Source organism: Zalophus californianus, chromosome 5, assembly GCF_009762305.2.
Source record: "Zalophus californianus isolate mZalCal1 chromosome 5, mZalCal1.pri.v2, whole genome shotgun sequence".
NCBI classification, from domain to species: Eukaryota; Metazoa; Chordata; class Mammalia; order Carnivora; family Otariidae; genus Zalophus; species Zalophus californianus.
In genome coordinates this window covers 24,812,110-24,836,936 of record NC_045599.1, presented here as the reverse complement: position 1 = coordinate 24,836,936, position 24,827 = coordinate 24,812,110, and the positions used below count along the sequence as shown (strand labels likewise).

General features: G+C 34.7%; 1 protein-coding gene across 7 annotated transcripts in view; it reads right to left on the bottom strand.

The window, feature by feature from the left end:
• Nucleotides 1-296: 296 nt before the first annotated feature.
• LYRM7 (LYR motif containing 7) overlaps nt 297-24,827 on the bottom strand; it is a 33,568-nt gene continuing 9,037 nt past the window's right edge. Inside the window, exons 3-6 of one of the 7 annotated variants that reach the window (XR_003521981.2) lie at nt 24,018-24,088; nt 19,605-19,686; nt 4,495-4,637; nt 297-428 (exon numbers count right to left, since the gene is read on the bottom strand). Coding sequence is in view for 5 of the 7 variants with exons in the window: in XM_027605007.2 (XP_027460808.1) it covers nt 319-428; nt 19,605-19,686; nt 24,018-24,088 (263 nt within the window). In the remaining 2 variants the exon portion in view is untranslated. Of the gene's footprint in view, nt 429-4,170; nt 4,226-4,297; nt 4,638-19,604; nt 19,687-22,705; nt 22,740-24,017; nt 24,089-24,827 lie in introns of those variants that run through there. The other 6 variants (XR_003521982.2, XM_035727599.1, XM_027605008.2 and 3 more) reach the window with 6 other exon arrangements.

The window sequence follows — 24,827 nt, the reverse complement described above, 5'->3', positions numbered from 1 at the left end:
GATTGAATATGTACATACCCCATGCCTCAATGGTTCTGCCTCCTCATATGAATTCAGATAAACTTTGGGTACAAGAATCCATGTGGAGTTTTTGGTAAATTTGTTTGCAATATCAAAAAACAAGACAATACTATTGTTCATCAAGAGACATGGATAAACTAGTTCATTCTTACAATGGAATAAGACATAAAAGACCCAGATATTTATGCAACAAAATAGATTAATCCCATGTGAAAAAATAAAAAAAGAACAGATCTTTAAAACTTAAGTATGATGAAAATAAGTTACAGAACACATGGAGCATAACACCATTTATTTTCATTTTAAAACCTCAAAACAATACATTGTTTTGAATACACATACATTTGGTAAAAGTATAAAAACAAGTATGGGAATGATATCCACCAGCTGTAAAACAGTAATTATACCTGAAAAGAGACAAGAGAAAGAAAAGGAAGTGGGACTTTAACTTTATAAGATTTTGTGACTTATAAGGAAGGACATCTTTAAACAAATACGGCAAAATGTAAGCTCTGTCAAATGTTGGAATGAGGTTCACGAGTGTCTGATACACTAGATGCTAATATTTTTACTATTTCATAATTAAGTTTTAAATAAATCACTAGTAGCTTAAGTACTGTCCTTTAAAAATTATACATTGATCTACACACTGTAAAAAATATTTAAGCATTAAGGAATTACCATAATAAAAATCCCCAATTTACCAGTCCTTTCACCAAATCTCATTCTCCTACCTGACTACAATTGATCCCTGAACAACCTGGGGGGTTAGGGGCACTGAACTCCCACTCAGTTGAAAATGGACATATAACTTATTTTTTCTTAAAGATTTTATTTATTTATTTGACAGAGAGAGACACAGCAAGAGAGGGAACACAAGCAGGGGGTAGTGGGAGAGGGAGAAGCAGGCTTCCTGCGGAGCACGGAGCCCGACGCGGGGCTTGATCCCAGGACCCTGGGATCATGACCTGAGCCGAAGGCAGCCGCTTAACAACTGAGCCACCCAGGTGCCCCTCAACATATAACTTTTAATTGCTCCAAAACCTAACTACTAATAGCTTACTTGTTGGCCTTACTGATAACATAGTTGATTAACACATATTTTGTATGTTATGTATATTATATACTATATTCTTAGAATAAAGTAAGCTAGAGAAAAGAAAATATTAAGAAAATCATAAGGACAAGAAAATATATTTACAGTACTGTACTCTATCAAAAAAAAAAAAAAGGTCCACGTATAAGTGGACCCATGCAGTTTAAGCCCTTATTCAAAGGTCAACTGTACTAACATTAAGCATGTTTATTTTTTTTAAAGTATGTAGATTTCTATTCATTTGTGTGTGTGTATATATATATATGTATATATGCACAAATACTTTTGTATGTAAATGGATTCATAGATAACATATATTCTGTGACTTGCTTCTTTCACTTGACGGTATATATATTTTGCATCAATCTTTCCAACACCTGCATAATATCCTAAAGCTACATTTCCTATAATTGTTGCCTTAAATTTGGAAATTTAGGCCGTTTTCAATTTTTTACAGTTATAAACAATGTTACAGAAATTCCTATACCTATATTTGAGTGTTCATTTATTAGTATTCTTGTGTGCTATGGAGATAAAAGATTAATATGTTTATTTTATTATTTTTTAAAGATTTTTATTTGAGAGAGAGAGAGAGAGAGAGCACAAGCGGGGGAGCAGCAGGCAGACTGAGAGGGAGAAACAGGATCCCCGCTAAGCAAGGAGTCTGACGTGGGGCTCGATCCCAGCACTCTGGGATCATGACCTGAGCCGAAGGCAGATGCTTACCCGACTGAGCCACCCAGGTGCCCCAATACGTTTATTTTATTTATTTATTTTTTTTAAAGATTATTTATTTATTCATGAGAGACAGAGAGAGAGAGAGAGGCCTAGGGAGAAGCAGGCTTCCCGCTGAGCGGGGAGCCCGATGCGGGACTCGATCCCAGGACCCCGGGATCATGACCTGAGCCGAAGGCAGACGCCCAACCATCTGAGCCACCCAGGCGCCCGCCCCAATACATTTATTTTAAATTTTGATGTCAATTTTCCTTTCAAAAAGGCTCTATCACTCACATCCCTTCCAGAAATATTTGAGATTGCTCATTTCCTCACACCCATGTTACTTTTACAAATAATGGATATGATCAGTTTAACTTTTGCAAATTTGATGAACAAAAAAAGTTTCATATTGTTTTAATTTACATTTCTCTAATCACTAGAGAGGCTTAATATTTCTTCTTTTGTGAACTTTTTATTTATATCATTTGTCCATTTTTCACTGAGTTATCTTTTACTGAGTCATAGGAGCACTTATATCTTAAAACTATTTTAATCATTGTGTTGGCAGCAAATATTTTCTCTAAACTTTTTTTATAGTAGCTTTTACAGAGTATAGAAGTTACATATTTTTACATAGATATATCTTGAACCTTTTGGGATTTTGATAGATAACATTTAAACTGTTCATGTCCATAATTTTCAATTGTCCCATCTAGAAACATAGTATGTCTTTCATTTTTAAGTTACACAGGTTTTAAAAAGTCTATTACTATTTTATAGTTTTGTCTGCTAAAATAAACACGATCTTTTTTCTTATATATATACAAGATATGTATCTTGAAGAAAATCTCAAAGCCACTGGCTTTAATAAAATATGCATGTGAATTATTAATCTCTATTGTTCCTAATGGTAAGTTTATAAAAAAAAAATCTGTTGAGATATTTAAATTAATGTGAATGAAGAATGGAACACAGGAATTAAGATTAAAGAAAAAAAAAAAAGCTAGGGGGAGCGCCTAGGTGGCTCAGTTGGTTAAGCATCTGCCTTCAGCTCAGGTCATGATCCCAAGGTCCTGAGATCGAGTCCTGCAATGGGAATCCCTGCTCAGCGGGGAGCCTGCTTCTCTCTCTCCCCTTGTTCCTTCCCCCCTGCTCATGCTCTCTCTGTGTCAAATCAATAAATAAATAAATCCTTTAAAAAAAGAAAAAAGCTAGGAACTACTAAAAATGTTCAATATTACTGAAATAATTAAAATATATTAAGTTAACCTAGGTCAACCAACTTTCCTCCAAATATATAATACAGATACTTAATGAAACAATACGAAGTCAGGGAATTTATCAGTGATTGTACTGTGACAACTTTCAACATTCTTTTATAAGAGCAAATTTCAAATATGAAACAATTAGGTATAATTTCCACATAAATAATAACTACACATGGGAGATGAAAAATTAATGTTGCAAATCGTTTGACATGTATAAACCATTTCACAGACTACTAAACACTCTTCTAACAAGTATTAGAAGGCATTAAGGATAGTTAATGGCTTAATGTTAAGTGTAATATGTCAGGAATTTAGCAAAATCTTTGATCTCTTTAAATTATTATTTTTTAAATTATTTTAAAATATGACATTTTATATCCACTATGGATATACCCATGTTTTGCCAACAAAGCTTGCATTAAGAATCCTATAAAAATGGAAAACCCTGTATCATTACTGAATGGGAGAATTGCTCAGTGAATGGGACAGAACACACTGTTCACTAAGAAGAGAATGGTAAAGATACACAGATAAAAGAGAAACAAGAAGAATATTAAATGCAATTTTTTAGTTCCCACCATTAGATGGTAGAACGACACACTGTTTTGTGATACTGCCACTCACGTCAGGGATGGATGGGATATGTGGAAGAAAAGCCATTTAACTTTTTTTGATTAAAATGGAAAGAAGGTAGCCACATATCACATTTTCACAATAAAGTCTAGCTGTGGCCTAAGTACACTATTTCTACTAAGGGTGTATTCCATAGTTTGATTAAGGGTCATTATTTGCTAAAAAAATTAGGATTTCTTTATTCCACAGCGATCCTAGGTGATTTTGATATTTTATTCATCTATCTTCAGAAGACTTATTAGAAAAATGTCTTTACAGGAACAGAGAGGTACTCTATCTTTGAAAGGAAACTGAGTAATTACTTGTTAGCTACAGAAGTAATTTCAGTGCTGGGGCACCTAGGTGGCTCAGTCGTTAAGCGTCTGCCTTCGGCTCAGGTCATGATCCCAGGGTCCTGGGATTGAGCCCCGCATCAGGCTCCCTGCTCCGTGGTAAGGCTGCTTCTCCTTCTCCCATTCCTCCTGCTTGTGCTCCCGCTCTCCCTGTCTCTCTATCAGATAAATAAATAAAATCTTAAAAAAAAAAAAGACCAAAATACTCATCAAGGTCAAAGAGAAATGAGTATGATATACCTCCTGAGCATTTATTTTAGTTTATAAAGTTTGATTTTTAAAGCAAATTACATGTCTTATTTAATGCTGTCTAGGAATATTTAACTATGTTCTGCAGTTTTCAGCAATGTCCTTTTAATGTGAAATTTAATTATGAAGTGATACTTTAATTCATTCATTTTCAATAGGCTGGTTCTGAAATACTTGCATTTCCAAAACTTTTGCCAGAGTTATGTACTCAAGATTAAAAACTAAAAGACTTGATTTTATCCTAGAAAACTCATTGCTTCTGAGTTGGTGTATCACAATATGGCACATTTTCTATAAGGAGCTCTTTCCTAGGGACCAATTCTGAAAGAAAAACAAAAAGAACAATTGATATCATTAAAATTAAAATAAAATGAACATTCTCATTTCCCCCTAGAATTTTTAACAGTAAAATACTGAATTTTAAGGTAAATCTTCCAGAAATATTTCATTTCAGATAACTTCAAAAGTGAAGTCCTTGATTTTAAATGGAAAACTGTTAACAGGATTCTCATTTCAAATTATATTAAAACATCTATGATCATCTTAACCTTTTATGATTTATTAAATATACCTAATTACCTGAACAGAATTCGGCTAATGTACATTATCACCTATCTGATGAGAGATTACTGATAATTTAAACAATCAACTTGAAAATTTGTTAAACTGCCTACTATATAAAAAGCAAGACCATTTTCCTAACTTAAAGACTCTCAATGAATTTTACAGAATAGTGGTTCTCAAATGGGGGTGTTTTGGATTGTCACACCAAGTGAGAATGCTACTGGAATTTAGAGAGCAGGAGCCAGAGATGTATGGGACAATCTGGTGCAGTAAAGAACTATGCTGTTCAAAATGTCAACAGTGCCCCACTAAGAAACTCAGTCAAACAACAACAACAAAAAATATTAAGTCTTCGGTAAGACATCCTACTGGAGGTCAAGTGAGAGCTCTTAAGATAAAAAATTTTGTAAAGATCAATGATTTTTCGTTTTTTTTTTTTTTTTTTTTTCCAGGAGAGGTGAATTCAGGTATCAGGATCAAAATGCTCATATCACATTCTATGAAATAACTTGGATATACTCTTCAAAAACATCATGGTCAGGAAAGACAAAGAAAGATTGAGGAATTGCTCCAGATTAAGGAAGACTAAAAAAATAGTGACTAAATGCTATTTGTGTGATCCTCAATTGGATCCTAGACCAGAGGGAATATTTTTCTTCTGCTAGACAAGACAAGTTAGGACAAATGAAAACATATGAATGGTAGAGTTGTATCAATGTTAATATTCTGGTTTTGATATTTACACTGTGGTTTTATAAGAGAATATCTTTGCAACTTTAACAAACATATATGAAAGTATTTTTAAGAAATACACTCTTTCTCCAAATCTAATCCTAGTGGGCTGTCATGATTTTAAAAATGACCATTTGGGTGTAAAGAGGCATTATGTTTACAATTTACCCTCAGAACATTCAGGAAAAAAATGAGGGATGGATAATAAAGCAAATGTGGTAAATGTTAGCATTTGTGGAATCTGGGTAAAGGAAATTTCCATACCCTTCAACATCTCTTACATCTTTTCTGTAAATCTGAATTATTAAAAAAATTTTTAAAAAGGTATCATTAAAACAAATTCAATTGAAAAGGAAAAATACCTGATCTAACTAAAATAATGTTCTTATGAGCCAGATGATAAATGTGGTTTACCAAAATGAAAATCAGCTAAGTAATTATTATTTAACCACTGTTTATATCTCATCTGCTTCTACCAATCTTTGGAGATACCACCAGAGAGCAAATTATAGTTTAGGTTTTAACATATTAGCAATGGCAGTAAATTGTTTCACTTATCAAACATATATGTGCCATTTTATGCTGAACATTATATCACAAAATGAAAATGCAGAAATGAATACAGAATAGTCTCTTCAGTATAGCATAGTGACTGTAGTTAATAATACTGTATTGCATATCTGAAAGCTGCTAAAAGAGTGGATCTTAAAAGTCCCCATCCCAAGAAAAACAATTTGTAACTATGTAAGCAGACAGACATTAACTAGACTTATTGTGGTAATCATTTTGCAGTTTATACAAATATGGTATCATGTTGTACAAATGAAACTAATATATTTTATGTCAATTATACCTCAATTAAAAAAAAACGTCTATTGGGCGCCTGGGTGGCTCAGTTGGTTAGGCGACTGCCTTCGGCTCAGGTCATGATCCTGGAGTCCCGGGATGGAGTCCCGCAACGGGCTCCCTGCTCAGCAGGGAGTCTGCTTCTCCCTCTGACCCTCTCCCCTCTCATGCTCTCTCTCAAATAAATAAATAAATAATCTAAAAACAACAACAACAACAAAAAACGTCTATTTAACTTCAAGGGGTTTACAATCTGGTGGAAAAGAAAGATTAACCAAAAGTCCAACAAACAACAGTTTAAAATAAGAGATTTAATTTTCTCACATATCAAGCGATACAGATTAAAGCATCCTGGGCTACTGCAGGTCTTTACTACCACTAAGAAGCCAGGCTCTTTTTAAATTCCTGCTCTGCTATCCTTCATGTATGATTTTTGTCTTTACTGCTGCTGTGACATCACCATCTGTACTCCAGGCAGGGAGAAGGGAAAAGGGCAAAAGAAGACTGCTAGGTTGACTCATGCCTTTTTAACAGGAAAACAATACCCTTCTTACAACAATATCCAGTACACAACTGCTTAGGTGGTCAGAAAGGTGTCATGTAGTCTGAGAAAGAACTTTTACTTTTTGGCTTGGCACACTGCACCCCAACAAAATTTTTCAGCTGGTAAGAGGGAATGGATATTGCGGTAACAAGCAGTACACCCTCTTGGCTACGTGAATAGAACATGAATATATACCCTTTGTTTCATATACGGAATATATCCATTTACTACTTGACCCCCAAGGTCCTATCCAGATTCAAACTGAGTACTTCTGGCTGATGTGCTAGCCTTTCCATTAGGTCTAGCCAGAGCCCATACGGTAGTTACCTATGGGACTACCGTAAAGAATAAATAGATACAGCAATGAAAACCTGGAACAGGAAACATATGCAGTCACTGTTCCACAGTAAATCCTAAATGCTGCTGGAGAGGAAGAACAAGGACCCCTTGCTTTTGGCAAAGCAATAAATTCTTTAGTCAGTCAATCTGGTAGCATATATCCTGTTTTCTGGGAGACTCAAAGACCCTCTCTTGTCCATTGTTCTTCAAGGCTCCTGGTTCTGTATGCTGGGGAAATGCTTCCCAGAGGTGAGGATACTGGGAGAGATGCCCTTCTTTGAGGCTCTGAAGCTTTCATTTTCTATTGATATGAGTTCAGGGGCCCAGGGATGGCCTTAGGAGTTGAAGTGAGCTAGCCAGGCTTGGGGTTTCTTGGCAATATACTCCATTCAAAATTATCTTTTTCTAGTCATTTCTATGTACAAGTAGCCACAGGCAAACACCCTGAAAAATTTTAAGCATGGAGATTTTCATCCTTTGGTAAGGGCCTCTATGTTCTGCCCATTCCCCAACCCTAAGATTAATGGATACTCCTTAAAGTATGAAAAACTGTAGGCCCCACTGAGTAAATGCATTGTATATCTGATCCTTGTCTAGAAAGTGGGAACGGCTTGAGGCACTGATTTTATTTCATGTCAGAACTCAAAAGCCCCCTGCTTGTATTGGCTATAGGGTTAGTGAATAAGAGCAATTCTCATTTTCAACACTGCCAGACTCTAAATCTCAAGTATAAGACTCTCAATCAGGATGTAGACAGAAAAGTGCCCTTAGCAAAATAGTACTTCCTTCCATATTTGCTTTGCACCAACTAGCTTAATCTGCATTCATCCTCTTTTTCAGAATTTTGCTGAAAGCCTGAAGAAATAACCAGAACACCTTGACATTTTGGTTATTTCTCTTATTGCTGTAGCCTCAGCTGGTACTTGGTCTGTGCCTCAAGAAACACAATGAGGCACTGACCTCATGTTTCATCACTACATAACGAGGACCACCAGCCTAAAGACTGTAAAGGTCAGGTCCGCAACAGTCCTATCCCCCTCTGTCCTTGCCTTCCATTCAACTAATTTCACATTTTAGGCTGTGTAATTTTCAGTATCTCACTTCTGGTAACAACTTCTGTTGTTCTTGGTTAAAAGTAACAGAAGCTGACTCTGGATGATTAAGCAGAAAAGTCATTTATTAAAAAGGTTATTAGTCTAATTCATGCAATTATTGTGAGGGCTTAAGAATCAGGCAGGCTTAAGGCTAAGCTTCCAGCAACAATGTACAAAGCCATACCACAAAACTGGCCTGATGATGAAAACTACTGCTGCCTATTGGGCAAGAGAAGAAATTGCCACCAATTCTACCACCACGGAAACAAGACGCTACACTTTGAGATGCTGCTGGAAACTCAATTTTACTACATTTGCTCCTGCCACCACACCAGTGCGCTTCTACATCAGGAACTTGACTCTGCAACCACTGATGCTACTCTTGCCTGCAAAAGAGATTCTGTGCCAACTGTCTTTTCTCAAGTTCATTTCTGAATATGAGTGAATATACTTCACCTATGTCAAATTCTATGCTAAGCTGTAAAGAAAACTGAGGAACTGAATTTTCTAGATTCTATGATGGGAATTTAGAACTTAAGGAGATGGAAATCCCTGAAACAAAATTATCAACTCAAAGAGTGGTAAATAACCAGAAAAGCTGTCAAATATTCACTATTCCATCCCTTCACCCAATTCACCTTATTAGGTAATCTCTGGAATCAAAAAGTGCCCTACAATTGAATTTTTCTAAATTAACTGCTAGCACTTTCACAGGCCAAATATATCACAGGTATATTTATATGCTGTATACTATTTTTCACTGTAATGTTGCTTTATTGATTATAAAATCCCTGACTTTGCTCTTTATATTAGATGTCAATGTACCATAACAGCATAAGTTTACTGAAGTTGTCAGATCTTGAAAAAGAACTATACTGAGATCATGATTTATTTCCTGTACTTTAGGCCCCTAAAAAACCTTATCTGTTTTGGTCATATGAAATGTATCACTTAAAAAGTAATTTCTTAAAATGAAAAGGCTTTAATCAAAATTTAGGTCAAGATTAAAGATAAATAAATAAATAAAACAAAAGAGGAAGTAATATTTCCAAACTCATTTCATGAGGCCAGCATTACTCTGATACCAAAGGACACCATAAGGAAAGAAAAATAGAGGCCAATAACCCTGATGAACATAGATGTAAAAATGCTCAACAAAATATTAGCAAACCAAATTCAACAATATGTGAAAAGGATCACACATCAAGATCAAGTGGGATTTATACCAGGGATGCAAATCAACATCTGCAAATCAATGTGATACACCCCATTAACAAAATGAAGGAGAAAAAAAAAATCATAGAATCAACTCAAAAGACATAGAGAAAGCATTTAACAGAATTCAGTATACACTCATGATAAAAACTCTCAGCAAAATGGGTATCATGGGAACATACCTCAACATAATGAAAGTCATATATGACAGGCCAACAAGTAACACCATACTCAATGATAAAAAACAGAAAGTTCATCCTCTAAGATCATGAACAAGGATGCCCTTTCTCATCACTTCTATTCAACACAGTATTGAAAGCCCTACCCAGAACTAGGCAAGAAGAAGAAGAAATAAAAGGCATCTAAATAAGAACAGAAGAATGGTCTCTATTTGCAGATAATATGACATTATATATAGAAAACCCTAAAGACTACCAAAACTGCTAGAATAAACAAATTCTGTAAATTTGCAGGATAAAAAATCAATATACAAACAATCAGTTGCATGCCTATATACTAATAACAAACTATCAGGAAAAGAAATTTAAGAAGATCCCATTTATGATTGTGTCAAAAATAATAAAATACTTAGGAATAAATTTAACCAAGGAGGTGAAAGACCTGTATACTCAAAACTATAAGATAGTGATGAAAGAAATAAAAGACAATACAAATAAATGGAAAATTATTCCATGCTAATGATTTGGAAGACTTAACACTGTTAAAATGTCCCTAATACCCTAAGGAATCTACATATTCAATGCAATCTCTATCAAAATTCCAATAGCATTTTTCACAGAAATAGAACAAATAATCCTAAAATTTAGAGAACCCCAAAAAACTTTGAAAAGCCAGAGCAACCTTGAGAAAGAACAAAGTTAGAGACATCACACTTCTTGATTTCAAACTATACTACAAAGCTACAGTAATCAAAACAATATGGTATTTGTGTAAAAACATAAGAATAAACACATAGATCAATGGAATAAAACAGAGGGCCCAGCAACAAACTCATGCACATACTGTCAATTAATTAACAACAAAGGAAATGGGAAAGGATACAATGGGAAAAGATAGTCTTTTCAATAAATAATTCTGGTAAACTGGACATCCACATGCAGAAAATGAAAGTGGACCTTTATCTTACACCATACACAAAAATGAACTCAAATGGATTAAAGGTCTGAACATAAGACCTGAAACCATAAAACTCCTAGAAGGAAACATAGGGGAATAAGCTTCTTGACATTGGCCTTGGCGATTTTTTTGGATTAGACATTGAAAACAAAGGCAATAAAAGAAAACAAATAAGTAGGACTAAATCAAACAAAAGCTTCTTGTACAGCAAAGGAAATCATCAACAAAATGAAAAGGCAACCAATGGGATGTGAGAAAGTATTTGCAAATCATATATCTGATAAGAAGCTACTATCTAAAATATATATTTAAAATATATAAAGAACTCATATAAGTTAATAGCAAAAAACCAAACATATAATTAAAAATTAAATTAAAAAATTAAAAAGGCACTGAGGATCTGAAAAGATGTTTTTCCAAAGACCTATAAATGGCTAATAAATACATGAAAAGGGGGCACCTGGGTGGCTCAGTTGGTTAAGCGACTGCCTTCGGCTCAGGTCATGATCCTGGAGTCCCAGGATCGAGTCCCGCATCGGGCTCCCTGCTCAGCGGGGAGTCTGCTTCTCCCTCTGACCTTCCCCCCTCTCATGTACTCTTCTCTCTCATTCTCTCTCTCAAATAAATAAACAAAATCTTTAAAAAAAAATTAAAAAAATACATGAAAAGGTGCTCATCATCACTAATCATCAGGGAAATGAAATGCAAAACCACAATAAGATAGCACCTCATGCCTGTCAGAATGGTTATTATCCAAAAGACAAGTAAGAAGTGGTGGCAAGGATGTGGAGAAAAGGGAATCTTTGTGCGCTACTGCTGAAAATGTATACTGGTGCAGCCACTACAGATAACAGTATGTAATTTCCTCAAAAAAATTAAAATAAAACTACCATATGATCCAGCAATTCTGCTTCTGGGTATTTATCCAAAGAAAATGAAATCACTATCTTGAAAATATATCTGTACCATGTGTTCACTGCAGCATTATCTATAATAGCCAACACACTGAAACAATCTAAGTGTCCATTGACAGATGAATGGATAAAGAAAACGTGGTGTAGGGCGCCTGGGTGGCTCAGTTGGTTAAGCGACTGCCTTCGGCTCAGGTCATGATCCTGGAGTCCCGGGATCAAGTCCCACATCGCAGGGAGCCTGCTTCTCCCTCTGACCCTCTTCCCTCTCGTGCTCTCTATCTCTCATTCTCTCTCTCTCAAATAAATAAATAAAATCTTAAAAAAAAAAGAAAAAATGTGATATATATATATATATATATATATATATATATATATATACACACACACGATGGAATATAATTCAGCCATAACAAAGGAAGGAAATCTTGCCATTTGTGAAAACATGATGGGCTTTGAAGGCATTATGCTAAGTGAAATAAGTCAGACAAGAACAAACACTGTATGATCTTACTTACATGGAGAATCTAAAACAAATACATAACAAAATACTGAACTCACAGATACAGAGAACAGATTAGTGATTCAGAGGTGGAGAGTATGGGGACTGGATGAAATGGGTGAAAGGGGTCAAACAGTACACATTTCCAGCCTTAAGATAAATAAACTCTGGGGATGTAATGTACAGCATGGTGACTATAGTTAACAATACTGTACTGTATATTTGAAAGATGTTAAGAGAGTAAATCTTAGGGGTGCCTGCCTGGTTCAGTTGGCGAACATGCGACTCTTCATCTCAAGGTTGTGAGTTCAAGCCCTACATCACGTGTAGAGCTTACTTAAAAAAATAAATAAAAGTAATTAAAAAAAAATCTTTAAAAAAAGGAGAGTAAATCTTAAAATTCTCATAAGAAAAAAATGTGTAACTATGTGTGGTCATCAAAGTTAACTAAAAACTTGTAATCCATGTTAATTGTATTTCAATTAAAAAATCTATCAATGGCATGGTTTATAACAGTTTGGTAATCAGAGAGTTGTTTAGGATATAAATAAATTATAGGACATTAAAATATTTAGAATATTTAGCTCCACAGTTCTAGAAATGTCTCTAAACATATTAAGCACACAAATATACGAGCTCAAATTAAAGAACTTGAAGAAAAACTGCTTTTTTCTAAGAACCTCTCCTGACCCACGAAGTGTTGGATTTGGAACTCTGCCTATGTGCCTCAACAACACCTCTGCCTCTCTTATCATGGCACCCAAAGGATTGTAATACTTAACTGTTTGTTTTCCACATAGCACTCTAAGTTCCATTAGGACAGGAACTGTCTTTTTTTTTTTTTTAAGATTTTATTTATTTTTGACAGAGAGAGAGAGAGTGTACAAGCAGGGGAAGCAGCAGGCAGAGGGAGAGGGAGAAGCTCCCTGCTGAGCAGGGAGCCTGATGTGGGGCTCGATCCCAGGACCCTGGGATTATGACCTGAGCCAAAGGCAGATGCTTAACTGTCTGAGCCACCCAGGCGCCCCAGGACAGTCAACTATCTTGCTCATTTTCTATTCTCAGTGCCTTGCACAGTATGTAGTCAATAAACGTTTGTTGGATCACATGAACTTGCCTCAGAATAAAAAACCATATAATAGTTTTAGGCGAAGACAAATATAAAAAAAACAAAGAAGTTTAAAAATGCACCTGAAATAAAGAATAGTTTCCTGGAACTTTTTTATTTTAATATAACACGCATGTACTTTGTTTGTCTTTCACATATAGTCCAGAGAAGAAATTAAAAAAATATGGATAATACTGTTTAGAAACAAAGTATGATTAATATATAGCTATGTGAAGCCCTGAGTTTTCTTGTTCACAATTTGTTCATCATACATTTCTTATTCATAGTTTTTTCTTATTCACAAATTTGGTGACTGTCTATGAAATATGTTTGATAAAGGCCAACAATGAAACCAGCTGTCAATGTTCATATGAGAAAGAGGGCTTTGACAAATGTCAATAATCAATGAAAAAGTGTAGAACAATGGGATAATTTCAGTATTTTTCTAAGTCATAATTATTTTTCTATACACTATCTAGAAAGGCTAGGCTAGACTAATGATGAAAATGGTATGAATCAAAGATTATGATTAATCCAAATTCATGTAGCTGAGATACCAAAAAAACAAACTAGACACACACAGAAAAAAGTAGGGATACATGGAAAGAAAAACAGTTTCCCTAATATTTTTTTTTCCTCATCCTGCCCCAGTTTCCCCAATATTTGAAAAGATTTTAAAAAATAATGAATCAACAAAATTAAAAGACAACCTATGGAATGGGTGAAGATATTTGCAAATGACATATCTGATAAAGGGTTAGTATCCAAAATATATAAAGAACTGATACTACTCAACACCAAAACCCCAAATAATCCAATTAAAAATGGGCAGAAGATATGAACAGACATTTCTGCAGAGAAGATATACAGATGGCCAACGGAAACATGAAAAAAATGCTCAACATCACAGATCATCGTGAAAATGCAAATCAAAACCACAATGAGATATCACCTCACACTTGTCAGAAGGGCTAAAATAAAAAAGACAGGAAACAACTAGTGCTGGCGAGGATGTGGAGAATAAGGAACCTTCATGCACTACTGGTGGGAATGCAAACTGGTGCAGCCACTGAGGAAAACAGTATGGGGATTCCTCAAAAAATTAAAAAATACAACCACTCTATAAGCCAGTAATTCCACTAGTGGGTATTTACTCAAAGAATAAGAAAACACTAATTGGAAAAGCTACACGCACCCCTATGTTTACTGTAGCATTATTTACCATAGTCAAATTATGGAAGCAGCCCGAGTATCCACTGATAGATGAATGGATAAAGAAGATGTGGTGTACATGTATAAGATGGAATATTGGTGTACATGTATAAGATGGAATATTACTCAGCACCAAAAAGAATGAAATCTTGCAATTTCCAACAATATGGATGGTTCTAGAGAGTATAATGCTAAATCAAATAAGTCAGAGAAAGAGAAATAGCATATAATTTCACTCATGTGTGGAATTTAAGAAACAAATGAACAGAGAAAAAAGAGATAACCCAAGAAACAAACCTTTAACTCTAGAGAATAAATTGATGATTACCAGAGGGGAGGTGGGCAGGGGGAAGGGTAAAATAGGTGAAGGAGATTAAAAGTATACTTATCATGAGAACTGAGTAATGTATAGAATTGTTGAATCACTATTTTGTATGCCTGAAACTAATATAATACTGTATGTTAACTATATCGGAATTGAGATTGTAAAGTATCAGCATTTTATTTTTAATTTTTTAAAGTTTTAAAAAATGAGTTTTTCTCAAATGATGAAATTATTTGGTCTGTAATAAGAAACTTGTAATTATCTGCAAGGATAGCGATGTGATTTTTTTTTAAAAAAGGAAAAAATGAGAGGGGCTCCTGGTTGGCTCAGTCAGTAGAGCATGTGACTCCTGATCTCAAGGTCATGAGTTCAAGCCCACTGGGCATGGTGCTTACTTAAAAAAAAAAAATAAAGGAAAAAATGAGGGGCGCCTGGATGGCTCAGTCGTTAAGCGTCTGCCTTCGGCTCAGGTCGTGATCCCGGGGTCCTGGGATCGGGTCCCGCATCGGGCTCTCCACTTCGCGGGAAGCCTGCTTCTCCCTCTCCCACTCTCCCTGCTTGTGTTCCTGCTCTGGCTATCTCCCTCTCTATCAAATAAATAAATAAAATAAAAAAAAAAAGGAAAAAATGAGAAGTTATTTAGTATAAAGAGTTCTTAGTAGGTATTTTATTTTATTTCCACTGTAGTTATTATTTGAAAGGGAAGGAAAAAGAGACATGGATTTAAAATTCATGCAGGGCGCCTGGGTGGCTCAGTCGTTAAGCGTCTGCCTTCGGCTCAGGTCATGGTCCCAGGGTCCTGGGATCGAGTCCCACATTGGGCTCCCTGCTCCGCGGGAAGCCTGCTTCTCCCTCTCCCACTCCCCCGCTTGTGTTCCTGTCTCTCTGTCAAATAAATAAATAAAATCTTAAAAAAATAAAATAAAATTCATGTAGCTGTTACTGAACTTGGTGATTATTCTTGCAAATGAAGTTTAATTTAATTATTTTCAATTGCTATTATTTTTCACGTTGGGACATTATCTGATTATTTTTTAGAAACACACTATCACAACTCTACTTTTTAGCCAAGTAGCAGAATTCATTTCTGTGTACCAGTATAGACATTGCTAAAATTTGTGGAGAGATTTGCTTAAAGTGATTGTAAAACAGATTAAAAATCAAATTTGTTATATCTTGGACCCACAGGAATAAATTAAGAAAAAGAGACCCATATATCTCTTAATAGAAAGAATGAGGCCATTATTAAGGTAATACAGCATTCTATACTAATTACCATGAAAGAGTCAAAATTTTCAATCTTGTGGGAAAATTAAATTATACAAAAACCAATAGATAAAAAGAAATTTAAACCAATATTGTCATATCTAAAACAAGGCATGAGAAGTATAGATATCAAATTTAGTTAGTTGAAATAACCTCAATTTTTATTCATATAAATAAAAATACTTTTTTTTAAAATGATAAAAATAACATTTAGCTGTGACTACTTGCATAAAATGTTGGCTATATTATGCAAAAGCTCTAACAATCATTATTAAGATTAAAGATGATGACTAAAATTTGCAATTTAGATTAACTATGTTTACCACTTTTATAAATACAACTCAGATCTAATAACTTCTGATAAATTCTCATGAACTAAAAATAACTTTAAAGCTCTATAGAACGTATACTACTAAATATCAAGATTTATTATGAGGCTATAATAATTAAGACATTATGGCATATGATGCATGGATACAAAAACTAGTTATATAGATTATAAAGTTCAGAAACAGATATATGCATATATAGTTATCTGATTTTACAACAAAGGTGATCCTGCAGTGCAGTGGGGAGAAAGTGTCTTCTCAATAAATGATGCTGGATTAAATGGACATTCACATGTAAAAAAATAATTTTTGACAAAAAGCTTATGATTTCACTTCTATGTGGAACCAAACAACAACAACAATGAATAAAAAAAGCAGAAAGAGACCTATAAATATAGAGAACTGGTGGTTGCCAGAGGGGATAGTGGTGGGGGAATGGGCAAAAAAGGGGGTGAAGGGGAGTGGGAGGTACAGGCTTCCAGTTATGAAATAAGTAAGTCACAGGGATAAAAGGTATGGATAGGGAATACTGTCAATGGTAGTGTAATAGTGCTGTGTGGTGACAAATGGTAGCTACACCTGGGATTAGCACAGCATGTACAGTGTTGTCATACCACTATGTTGTGCACCAGAAACTAACATAACATGGTGTCAACTATACTTCAATTAAAAAAAGAAAATCTTCACTTCTATCTCACACCATATACAAAAATCAACTCTAGTTGATAGAAACCACCAAATGGAAAAGATCAAACAATAAAGCTTTGGGAAGAAAGCATAGGAGAATCTCTTTATGACCTTGCTTGAGATAGGCAAAGATTTCTTAAACAAGACTCAAAAGTACCAATCATAAATGAAAAAACAGACAAACTGGATCACATTAAAATTAAGAACTTCTTATCAAAAGACAACATTACCAAAACAAAAAGCAAGCCATTAAGTAGAAGATTCCTATAAAACACATATCCAACAAAGAATACATATTCAGAACATACGAAGAATTTCTTCAAATCAATAATAAAAAGGCAGATAACCCCTCGGAAAAATGGGAAAAAGACTTGAACAGACACTTCATAAAGGAGAATATCCAAACGGCCATTTAACAACTGAAAAGTTGCTAGTACTTCATTAGTTACCAAAGCAATATAAATTAAAATCACAACGCAATACCATTATACAACTACCAGAAAGGCTAAAATTAAAGATGCAGAGTACCAAGTGTTGGTGAGGACGTCAAGCAACTGGAGCCAGACACTGATGCTGGAAGTGTAAATTAGTCTAACCACTTTGGAAAACTGGTTAGCAGTATCATATATTAATTTTTTTGATAAATACAGTGAAGTACTATAAATGTCTTTTCTCTTCCTTATGATTTTAATAATTCTTTTTCCAGTTTACTTTATTTTAAGACTATAATATATAATACATATAACATATAAAACATGTGTTAATGTACTGTTTATGTTATCAGTAAGGCTTTTCATAACAGCTGGCTATCAGTAGTTAAGTTTCTGGGTAGGCAAAAGTTATACATGAATTTTTTTTTTTTTTAAATAGAGAGAGAGAGATCAAGCAGTGGGCAGTGGCAGAGGGAGAGGGAGAGAGAGAATTTTAAGCAGGCTCCAGGCCCAGGGCGGAGCCTGACATGGGGCTCTATCCCAGGACCCTGAGATCATGACTTGAGCCGACATCAATAGTTGGACGCTTAACCAGTTGAGCCACCCAGGCGCCCCTATATATGAATTTTCTAATGTGCAGGAGGTCAGCAACCCTAGCCCTTGCACAGTTTAAGGGTCAACTGTATATATATATATGTTTGTATATATATGTATACACGTATGTGCATGTTTGTGTAAATATGTGTACATTTTAATTTTCATATATGTATAAATTTTAATCTAAAAGGCACATTCAATAATGTTCAAAGAATCAATATTCATTATAGTCCAGAACTAGGAGCAACCCAAATGAAAACGAAGGATAAATTGTGGTATATTCAAAGAATAGTCACAGAAATGTTGCTATACACAATGATACAGATGAATCTCACAAACACAATGCTAAAAGAAACTAGACAAAACAGTAATCCTATATGATTCCATTTATATGAAGTTCAAACGTTTTATTATATTAAGTTAAAAATCTATAATATTAATAGGATAGTGGTTAGCTTGTTGGAAGGGAGTATCTGGAAAAGACATGAGGACATGAGGGGTTTTGGAGATACTGGTAAACAGCTTACTGTAGATGTTGGTTACATGGATATTTCACTTTGTGAAAATTCACTGGCTGTATAGTTATAAATTGTGCACTTTTCTGTTTGTATGTTATACTTTGATAGTTCACTTTAAAAAAAAAAAGAAACTTTTCAAAAATTTGAATATCATTTTTTTTGTTGTTGTTGTCCCCAAAGATACTTCAGGCAATGAAAACAAAATATAATGTGACATGAACATTCTGCTGAGGGGCGCCTGGGTGGCTCAGTCGTTAAGTGTCTGCCTTCGGCTCAGGTCATGATCCCAGGCCCTTGGGATCGAGCCCCGCATTGGGCTCCCTGCTCAGTGGGAAAGCCTGCTTCTCCCTCTCCCGCTCCCCCTGCTTGTGTTCCCTCTCTCGCTGTGTCTTTCTCTGTCAAATACATAAATAAAATCTTTAAAAAAAAAAAAAAAGAAAATTCTGCTGAAGTCCTACAAGGAGTCTGGAGGTATAATGGAGGATCCTCAACTATATTTCTATTTCCTATAATCATTTTTAAAATAACTTTAATCATAGAATAAAAGGTAAAGAATAGTTAGTAAGTGATAAGTAGGTGATAAATGGTAACAGTTTAAGTAGGTGATAAATGATAACATAATAGTTAAGAACCCCAAATAAATATGATGAAAAACTGGTCATATTGTCTTTTAACTACAGTTCTGTAATGTAACCAGTGGTTAAGATTAAGAAGAAAAAATAAATTTAAAAAAGAAAAAGAAAAAAAATCTAGGAAAACAAAGTTTTATAATCTAGCATTTAAAAATGGTAGTCTTACAAATGTATAAAGATATAGCACATTGTCTAGCAAAATCAAGCTGTTTTACTAATCAGCATTAGAAGTGAGGCAACTGCTGAGTATTTTAAAAATACAATGAAGTCAGAAAATATTATTGTTTAATTTTACTTACTCAGTGTATTGTAGTCTGTGTGAATACCTTGTATAACAGATGTTCTGAGTAACAATTCAACATCGGAACCTATTTTTATTAGCTGTTAAGAAAACCAAACAGAATAAATCCTTTGGGTATTTTTTCAGTGGTCCTTATGAATGCACTGTTTTTGAAAACTGTAAATTTACTGTTAATTCTTTTTAAGTAATACTGCCTTTAACTTTTTCTAACCATTCCAAGCATACAGAAACTCAGACATATGTGTACTTTTAACTTTTATACATCCGTTCCATATTTTGTTCCAAAATAGATTCAGAGTGTTTTTTTTGTTGGAATATATATTTTATATGTTCAAAATGCTGTTTTCTTTGGGAGAGGGTTGAATCTTTCTTTTATAGAGCTGGATGTTCTAAACACGAGAAATAATACTGAACTAGGAGTCGGAATACTTGGATTCCATAGCTCTATCATTAAGTATAAGGCCTTTAAGTTCTCTTTAAGTTTCAGAAATTATCATATGCAAAATGATGAAGTGGACTAGAACAAAGATTCTCAAAGCTGTGGACCCCTGAGGGACTTGAATTTACCAAGAACTTTCCTGTCTCAGGGCATTTATGCTGTTGCTTATTCCTAGGATATTCTTCTCCACATGCCCTTAAGTCTTCATTAGTAGACCAACAGATTTTTACCATGCATTATTTTGTAACATCTTGAACATTTTCTTGAAAATGAATGAGCTGACTCTGTTATTTCAAGAAAACAACTAATTGTATTTGCTGACAATGGTAAAATTCAAGTTTTCAAGAAAAAATTAGAATTCTAGGGAAACTATATCTGCCACCATGAGCTTGATAGTTTTTCAATGCTTATGGATTTTTCTGATGAGATAGATATTAATATTAATGAATATAATTTTAAAATATTACATACTGAATTATGTTAACATTTGGAAGATAGGCATTCGTTGGTGAACCTGTATTCTCCAAATCAATGGTGCAAGACGTTACAAAATCATGCATGGTAAAAGGTCCATTCAAAGAGAAAGACAGGACGCCTGGGTGGCTCAGTTGGTTAAGCGGCTGCCTTCGGCTCAGGTCATGATCCTGGAGTCCCGGGATCAAGTCCCATATCGGGCTCCCTGCTCAGCGGGGAGTCTGCTTCTCCCTCTGACCCTCTTCCCTCTTGTGCTCTCTCTCATTCTCTCTCTCTCAAATAAATAAATAAATAAATAAATAAATAAATAAATAAAGAGAAAGACAGATTAAATCTATTGGTCTACTAATGAAGACTTAAGGGCATGTGGAGAAGAACATCCTAGGAATAAGCAACAGCATAAATGCCCTGAGACAGGAAAGTTCTTGGTAAATTCAAGTACCCTCAATGCACTGAGACTGTAAGAGTAACAGGGATGGAGGGGGCTAAGGTGGGTAGTTAATAGAGGTCAAATGATATAGTTTTTTTTTTTAAGATTTTATTTATTTATTTGACAGAGAGAGACAGCTAGAGAGGAAACACAAGCAGGGGGAGTGGGAGAGGGAGAAGCAGGCTCCCAGCTGAGCAGGGAGCCCAATGCGGGGCTCGATCCCAGGACCCTGGGATCATGACCTGAGCCGAAGGCAGACGTTTAACGACTGAGCCACCCAGGCGCCCCTGGATGATATGATCTTATAGGTCATGGTAAGCACCTTAGATTTTACTTTGGGATGAGAAGCTTTGGGGGTTGTGAGTACAGGAGTGATGGGATATGCCTTTTTATTTAAAAGGCTCAATCTGCCTTTAAAAGTACTGAGAATAGGCTCCAGGGTGTTAGGGAGGAAGCAGGGAGACCCACTAGGAGGCTGTTGTAACAATCCAGTGAAAGAGGATAGTGGCTTGAACTAGGAGATAATGATGGGTAGGATGAGAAGTGGTCGAATTCTGGATATATTTTGAAGTCAAGAAAATTGGCTGACAGGTTGGATATTAAGTGTGAGAGAAAGAGGGCAATCAAGAAAGAGAACACCAAGTTCTTTGGTCTGAGCATTAAAAGGTGGGAGCAGCCATTAATTAACATGGAGAAGGTGTGGAAAAGCAAAGCCTCAACTCCCAACACATCTGAGAAGGGACTTAGCAGGAGAGAGAAAGAATAAAAATGGGCCTCCTCATCCACTGAAGGTGCATAAACCGAGTCTACTCATAGGTCTAAGGCAGGAAACAAGGCTTGTTGAGGAATAAGGGATAAGGGGAAATCAGAAAGGATGAGCAGGAGGTGGTCTGTATGAATCCTGGAGCAAAAAAAAAAAAAAGAATCTATCTATCTGCTTACCTACCTATCTACCTCTCTCCACTCACTGGTCTAACAGCGAACAGAGTTCCACAATGCAACTAACCTTTAAGGAAGTTTACTATTTGTTGAGGTGTAGTATCAAAGAATATTCACAATTTATTTGAAAGGCTATTTATACTCCTAACTCTTTTCCAACTTTATCTGTGTGAGGCTGAATTTTCTTCATATATTTCAACCTAAAAAACATTGCACCAGATTGAATGAGGAAGCAGATATGAGAATTGAGCTGCCTTCTATTAAGACAGACTTTAAAGATTTTATTTTTTATTATTTGAGAGAGAGAGTGAGAGAGAGAGAGAAAAGAGAGAGAGAGAAAACATGAGCAGGGGGAGTGGTAGAGGGAGAAGCACACTCCCTGCTGAGCAGGGAGCCCGATGCCGGGCTCGATCCTGGGATTCCAGGATCATGACCCGAGCCAAAGGCAGATGTTTGTTTGTTTGTTTGTTTTTAAAGATTTTATTTATTATTGAATTATTATTATTTGAGAGACAGAGAGAGAATTAAGCCAGACTTTAAAGAGATTTGCAAAATGGTAAAACAGTGCCCACTCTTCTCACTAAATGTTTTGAAAATATAGTTATTTTCCATAAAGAGTATATTTGTTACCACGTAATGAGCTTATTATTTTTAGACAAAAAATACGTATTTCAAAAATCTCTCAGTTTTAATTTCTACTAAGATAAAAATCGAAAGGCATACCACATGAAACTTACTTTTTGGGGTCCTCAACTTTTAAGAAGGTAAAAAGGGTCTTGTGACCAAACAGTTTAAGAACTGCTGGTATAAAAGATACCTAAGATTCTTTGTGGTGCCAAGACTTCATGAACCTTCCAATACATAACAATAACAATGCAATTTACTAAAAACTACTAAATATTTAATCTATGCAGAATTATATAAAATACACATTTGTATATAACAAAAAGGTCATTTCTAGACTGCTTTATGTTAAATTAGTGCTTTACAAGTAAAAGGCATTTATAGTTGATAGAAAGACATGTCAATTTAAAAATTTATGATTTCAAAATTTAAAAATAATTACCATATTGTTATTAATCAGCCTACTGAATAGCAAATACAAACTTTTGTATACATCTTTTAACTTCAAGTTATGACTTGATTATGATGTCATCTTAACTTCTGCCATGAATAAAAATTACACAGTCCCTGTTTGCCCTATCAGATGGTTAAATGAAATCTTTCCCTTTCTTCTTTATATAGGAGGGATAGAAACAATTAGGCTATCTCATTTTGACTCATTAACTTGATTATTACAGATATTTACTATTCTAAAAACAGCATTTTTCTCTACCAAAAAGAAATGCATTTTTTTCTAAAAAAATTTTAACATGTAGAAATTTTATTAAACATGGAAGATTCTAATTTGTACCTCCCTCTTTATCAAACCAATTCTTGGAATTATGACTGCCCCTGCAAATAATTTTCCATTTTTTGTTTTCCTCCTACCTGTCCTTTTCCTACATTTATACAAAGTATAAGTAAATTGTACAGAAACATTTAGGAAGCTCAAAATAGAGACAATATGTATGTATATGCAGTATGATTTTACACAAAAAAGGAATCATTGTGCATTTTTTAAATGAACATGTACTGGGCGTATTAAGAAGCTCACTGATCAGTGTCAGTAGACTGTCTTCAACTAGAGCAAGTGACCAAACGGCAAAGCAGGACTAGTTCATGAATTCTGGCTGATTAACTCTCACTGCATAGTTAGGAATTAAAAAAAAGTCTGTCTAGCTGAGCTAAATGGACAGAAATTCCTTCTGTAGTTCTAATACGCATGCTCCTTAGTTTTAGTCACTTGCCTTAGGTAAAGATAGAATTTCTGTGGGTTTCTGGGTTGGTTGAGCTGCTCTTGATTTGACCATAGCTACATCCATGTTTTGTACACTGGCAACTTGCTGTCTTAAGGGTGTAGCAGATGGCCCTAAAGAGGTGAGCCATACCAAACAAGTGGAGGTTATCTATAGTTGTGATATAACTACCAAGTAATAATCTTTATTTCATATAACCCCTCTATTTTCATCATTTTCTAAGAAAATTTATAAGGGCTTTATCATAATTGAAAGACTCAATTACTATACCTCTTCTATTTTCTTGGGAGAAGTTTCACTTTTATTATTTTTGAATTCTTCATTTATCTTTATTCTGGCTGCTAGAGAAAGAAAAAAATATAATTATTTCTCTTCTAATTTATAATTCCTGTCCCAAGAATTTATACCTTATTCATTATAACTACTTCTCTAGTAGTCTAAAGTTTTGCCCCATGTGAAACTAATTATAAAAATAAGACTTTTTTTTTTAAAAAAAACTGTCCTAGAAAGCTTTTGACAGGCTGGTAAATTTTTAATTAAACCTAATATACAAATACTTTCGTTTCCTGCTTTTTACTTCCAATTTCATTTATATACCTCTAGCTATCAGATTCTAATGAATCCCATTTAATAATTTCTTTCCATGAATCTAAAAAATTAAAATGCTTTAAGATGGCAAAACTCAATACATACAAACATGTTAAACCACACACACACACACACACACACACACACACAAATAAAATAAAGACATAGCACCAAAATATATATAAAAGTGGTTTGACTGGCATGTAAAGTGAGTGATAAATAAACCTTTGTTCATGTAAACCACTGATACTTTGGCATCATTACAGCATAATTTAGTCTAATCTGACAAGTGCCTTATTGTTGCTGTGAGCATTTAATGGAACAACCCATGTAAAGTGCTTAGTAACTATGCAATGTTAGCTTTTCTTATGTCACTTAATAACACTTGAAGTGCTGTTGATGGAGAATAGCCAGAAACCCTCCTTCTATGCTTTATATATTTCAATATTAGGTGCTGAAAATTTGGGATTTGGAGCCAAACTGCTTAGGCTA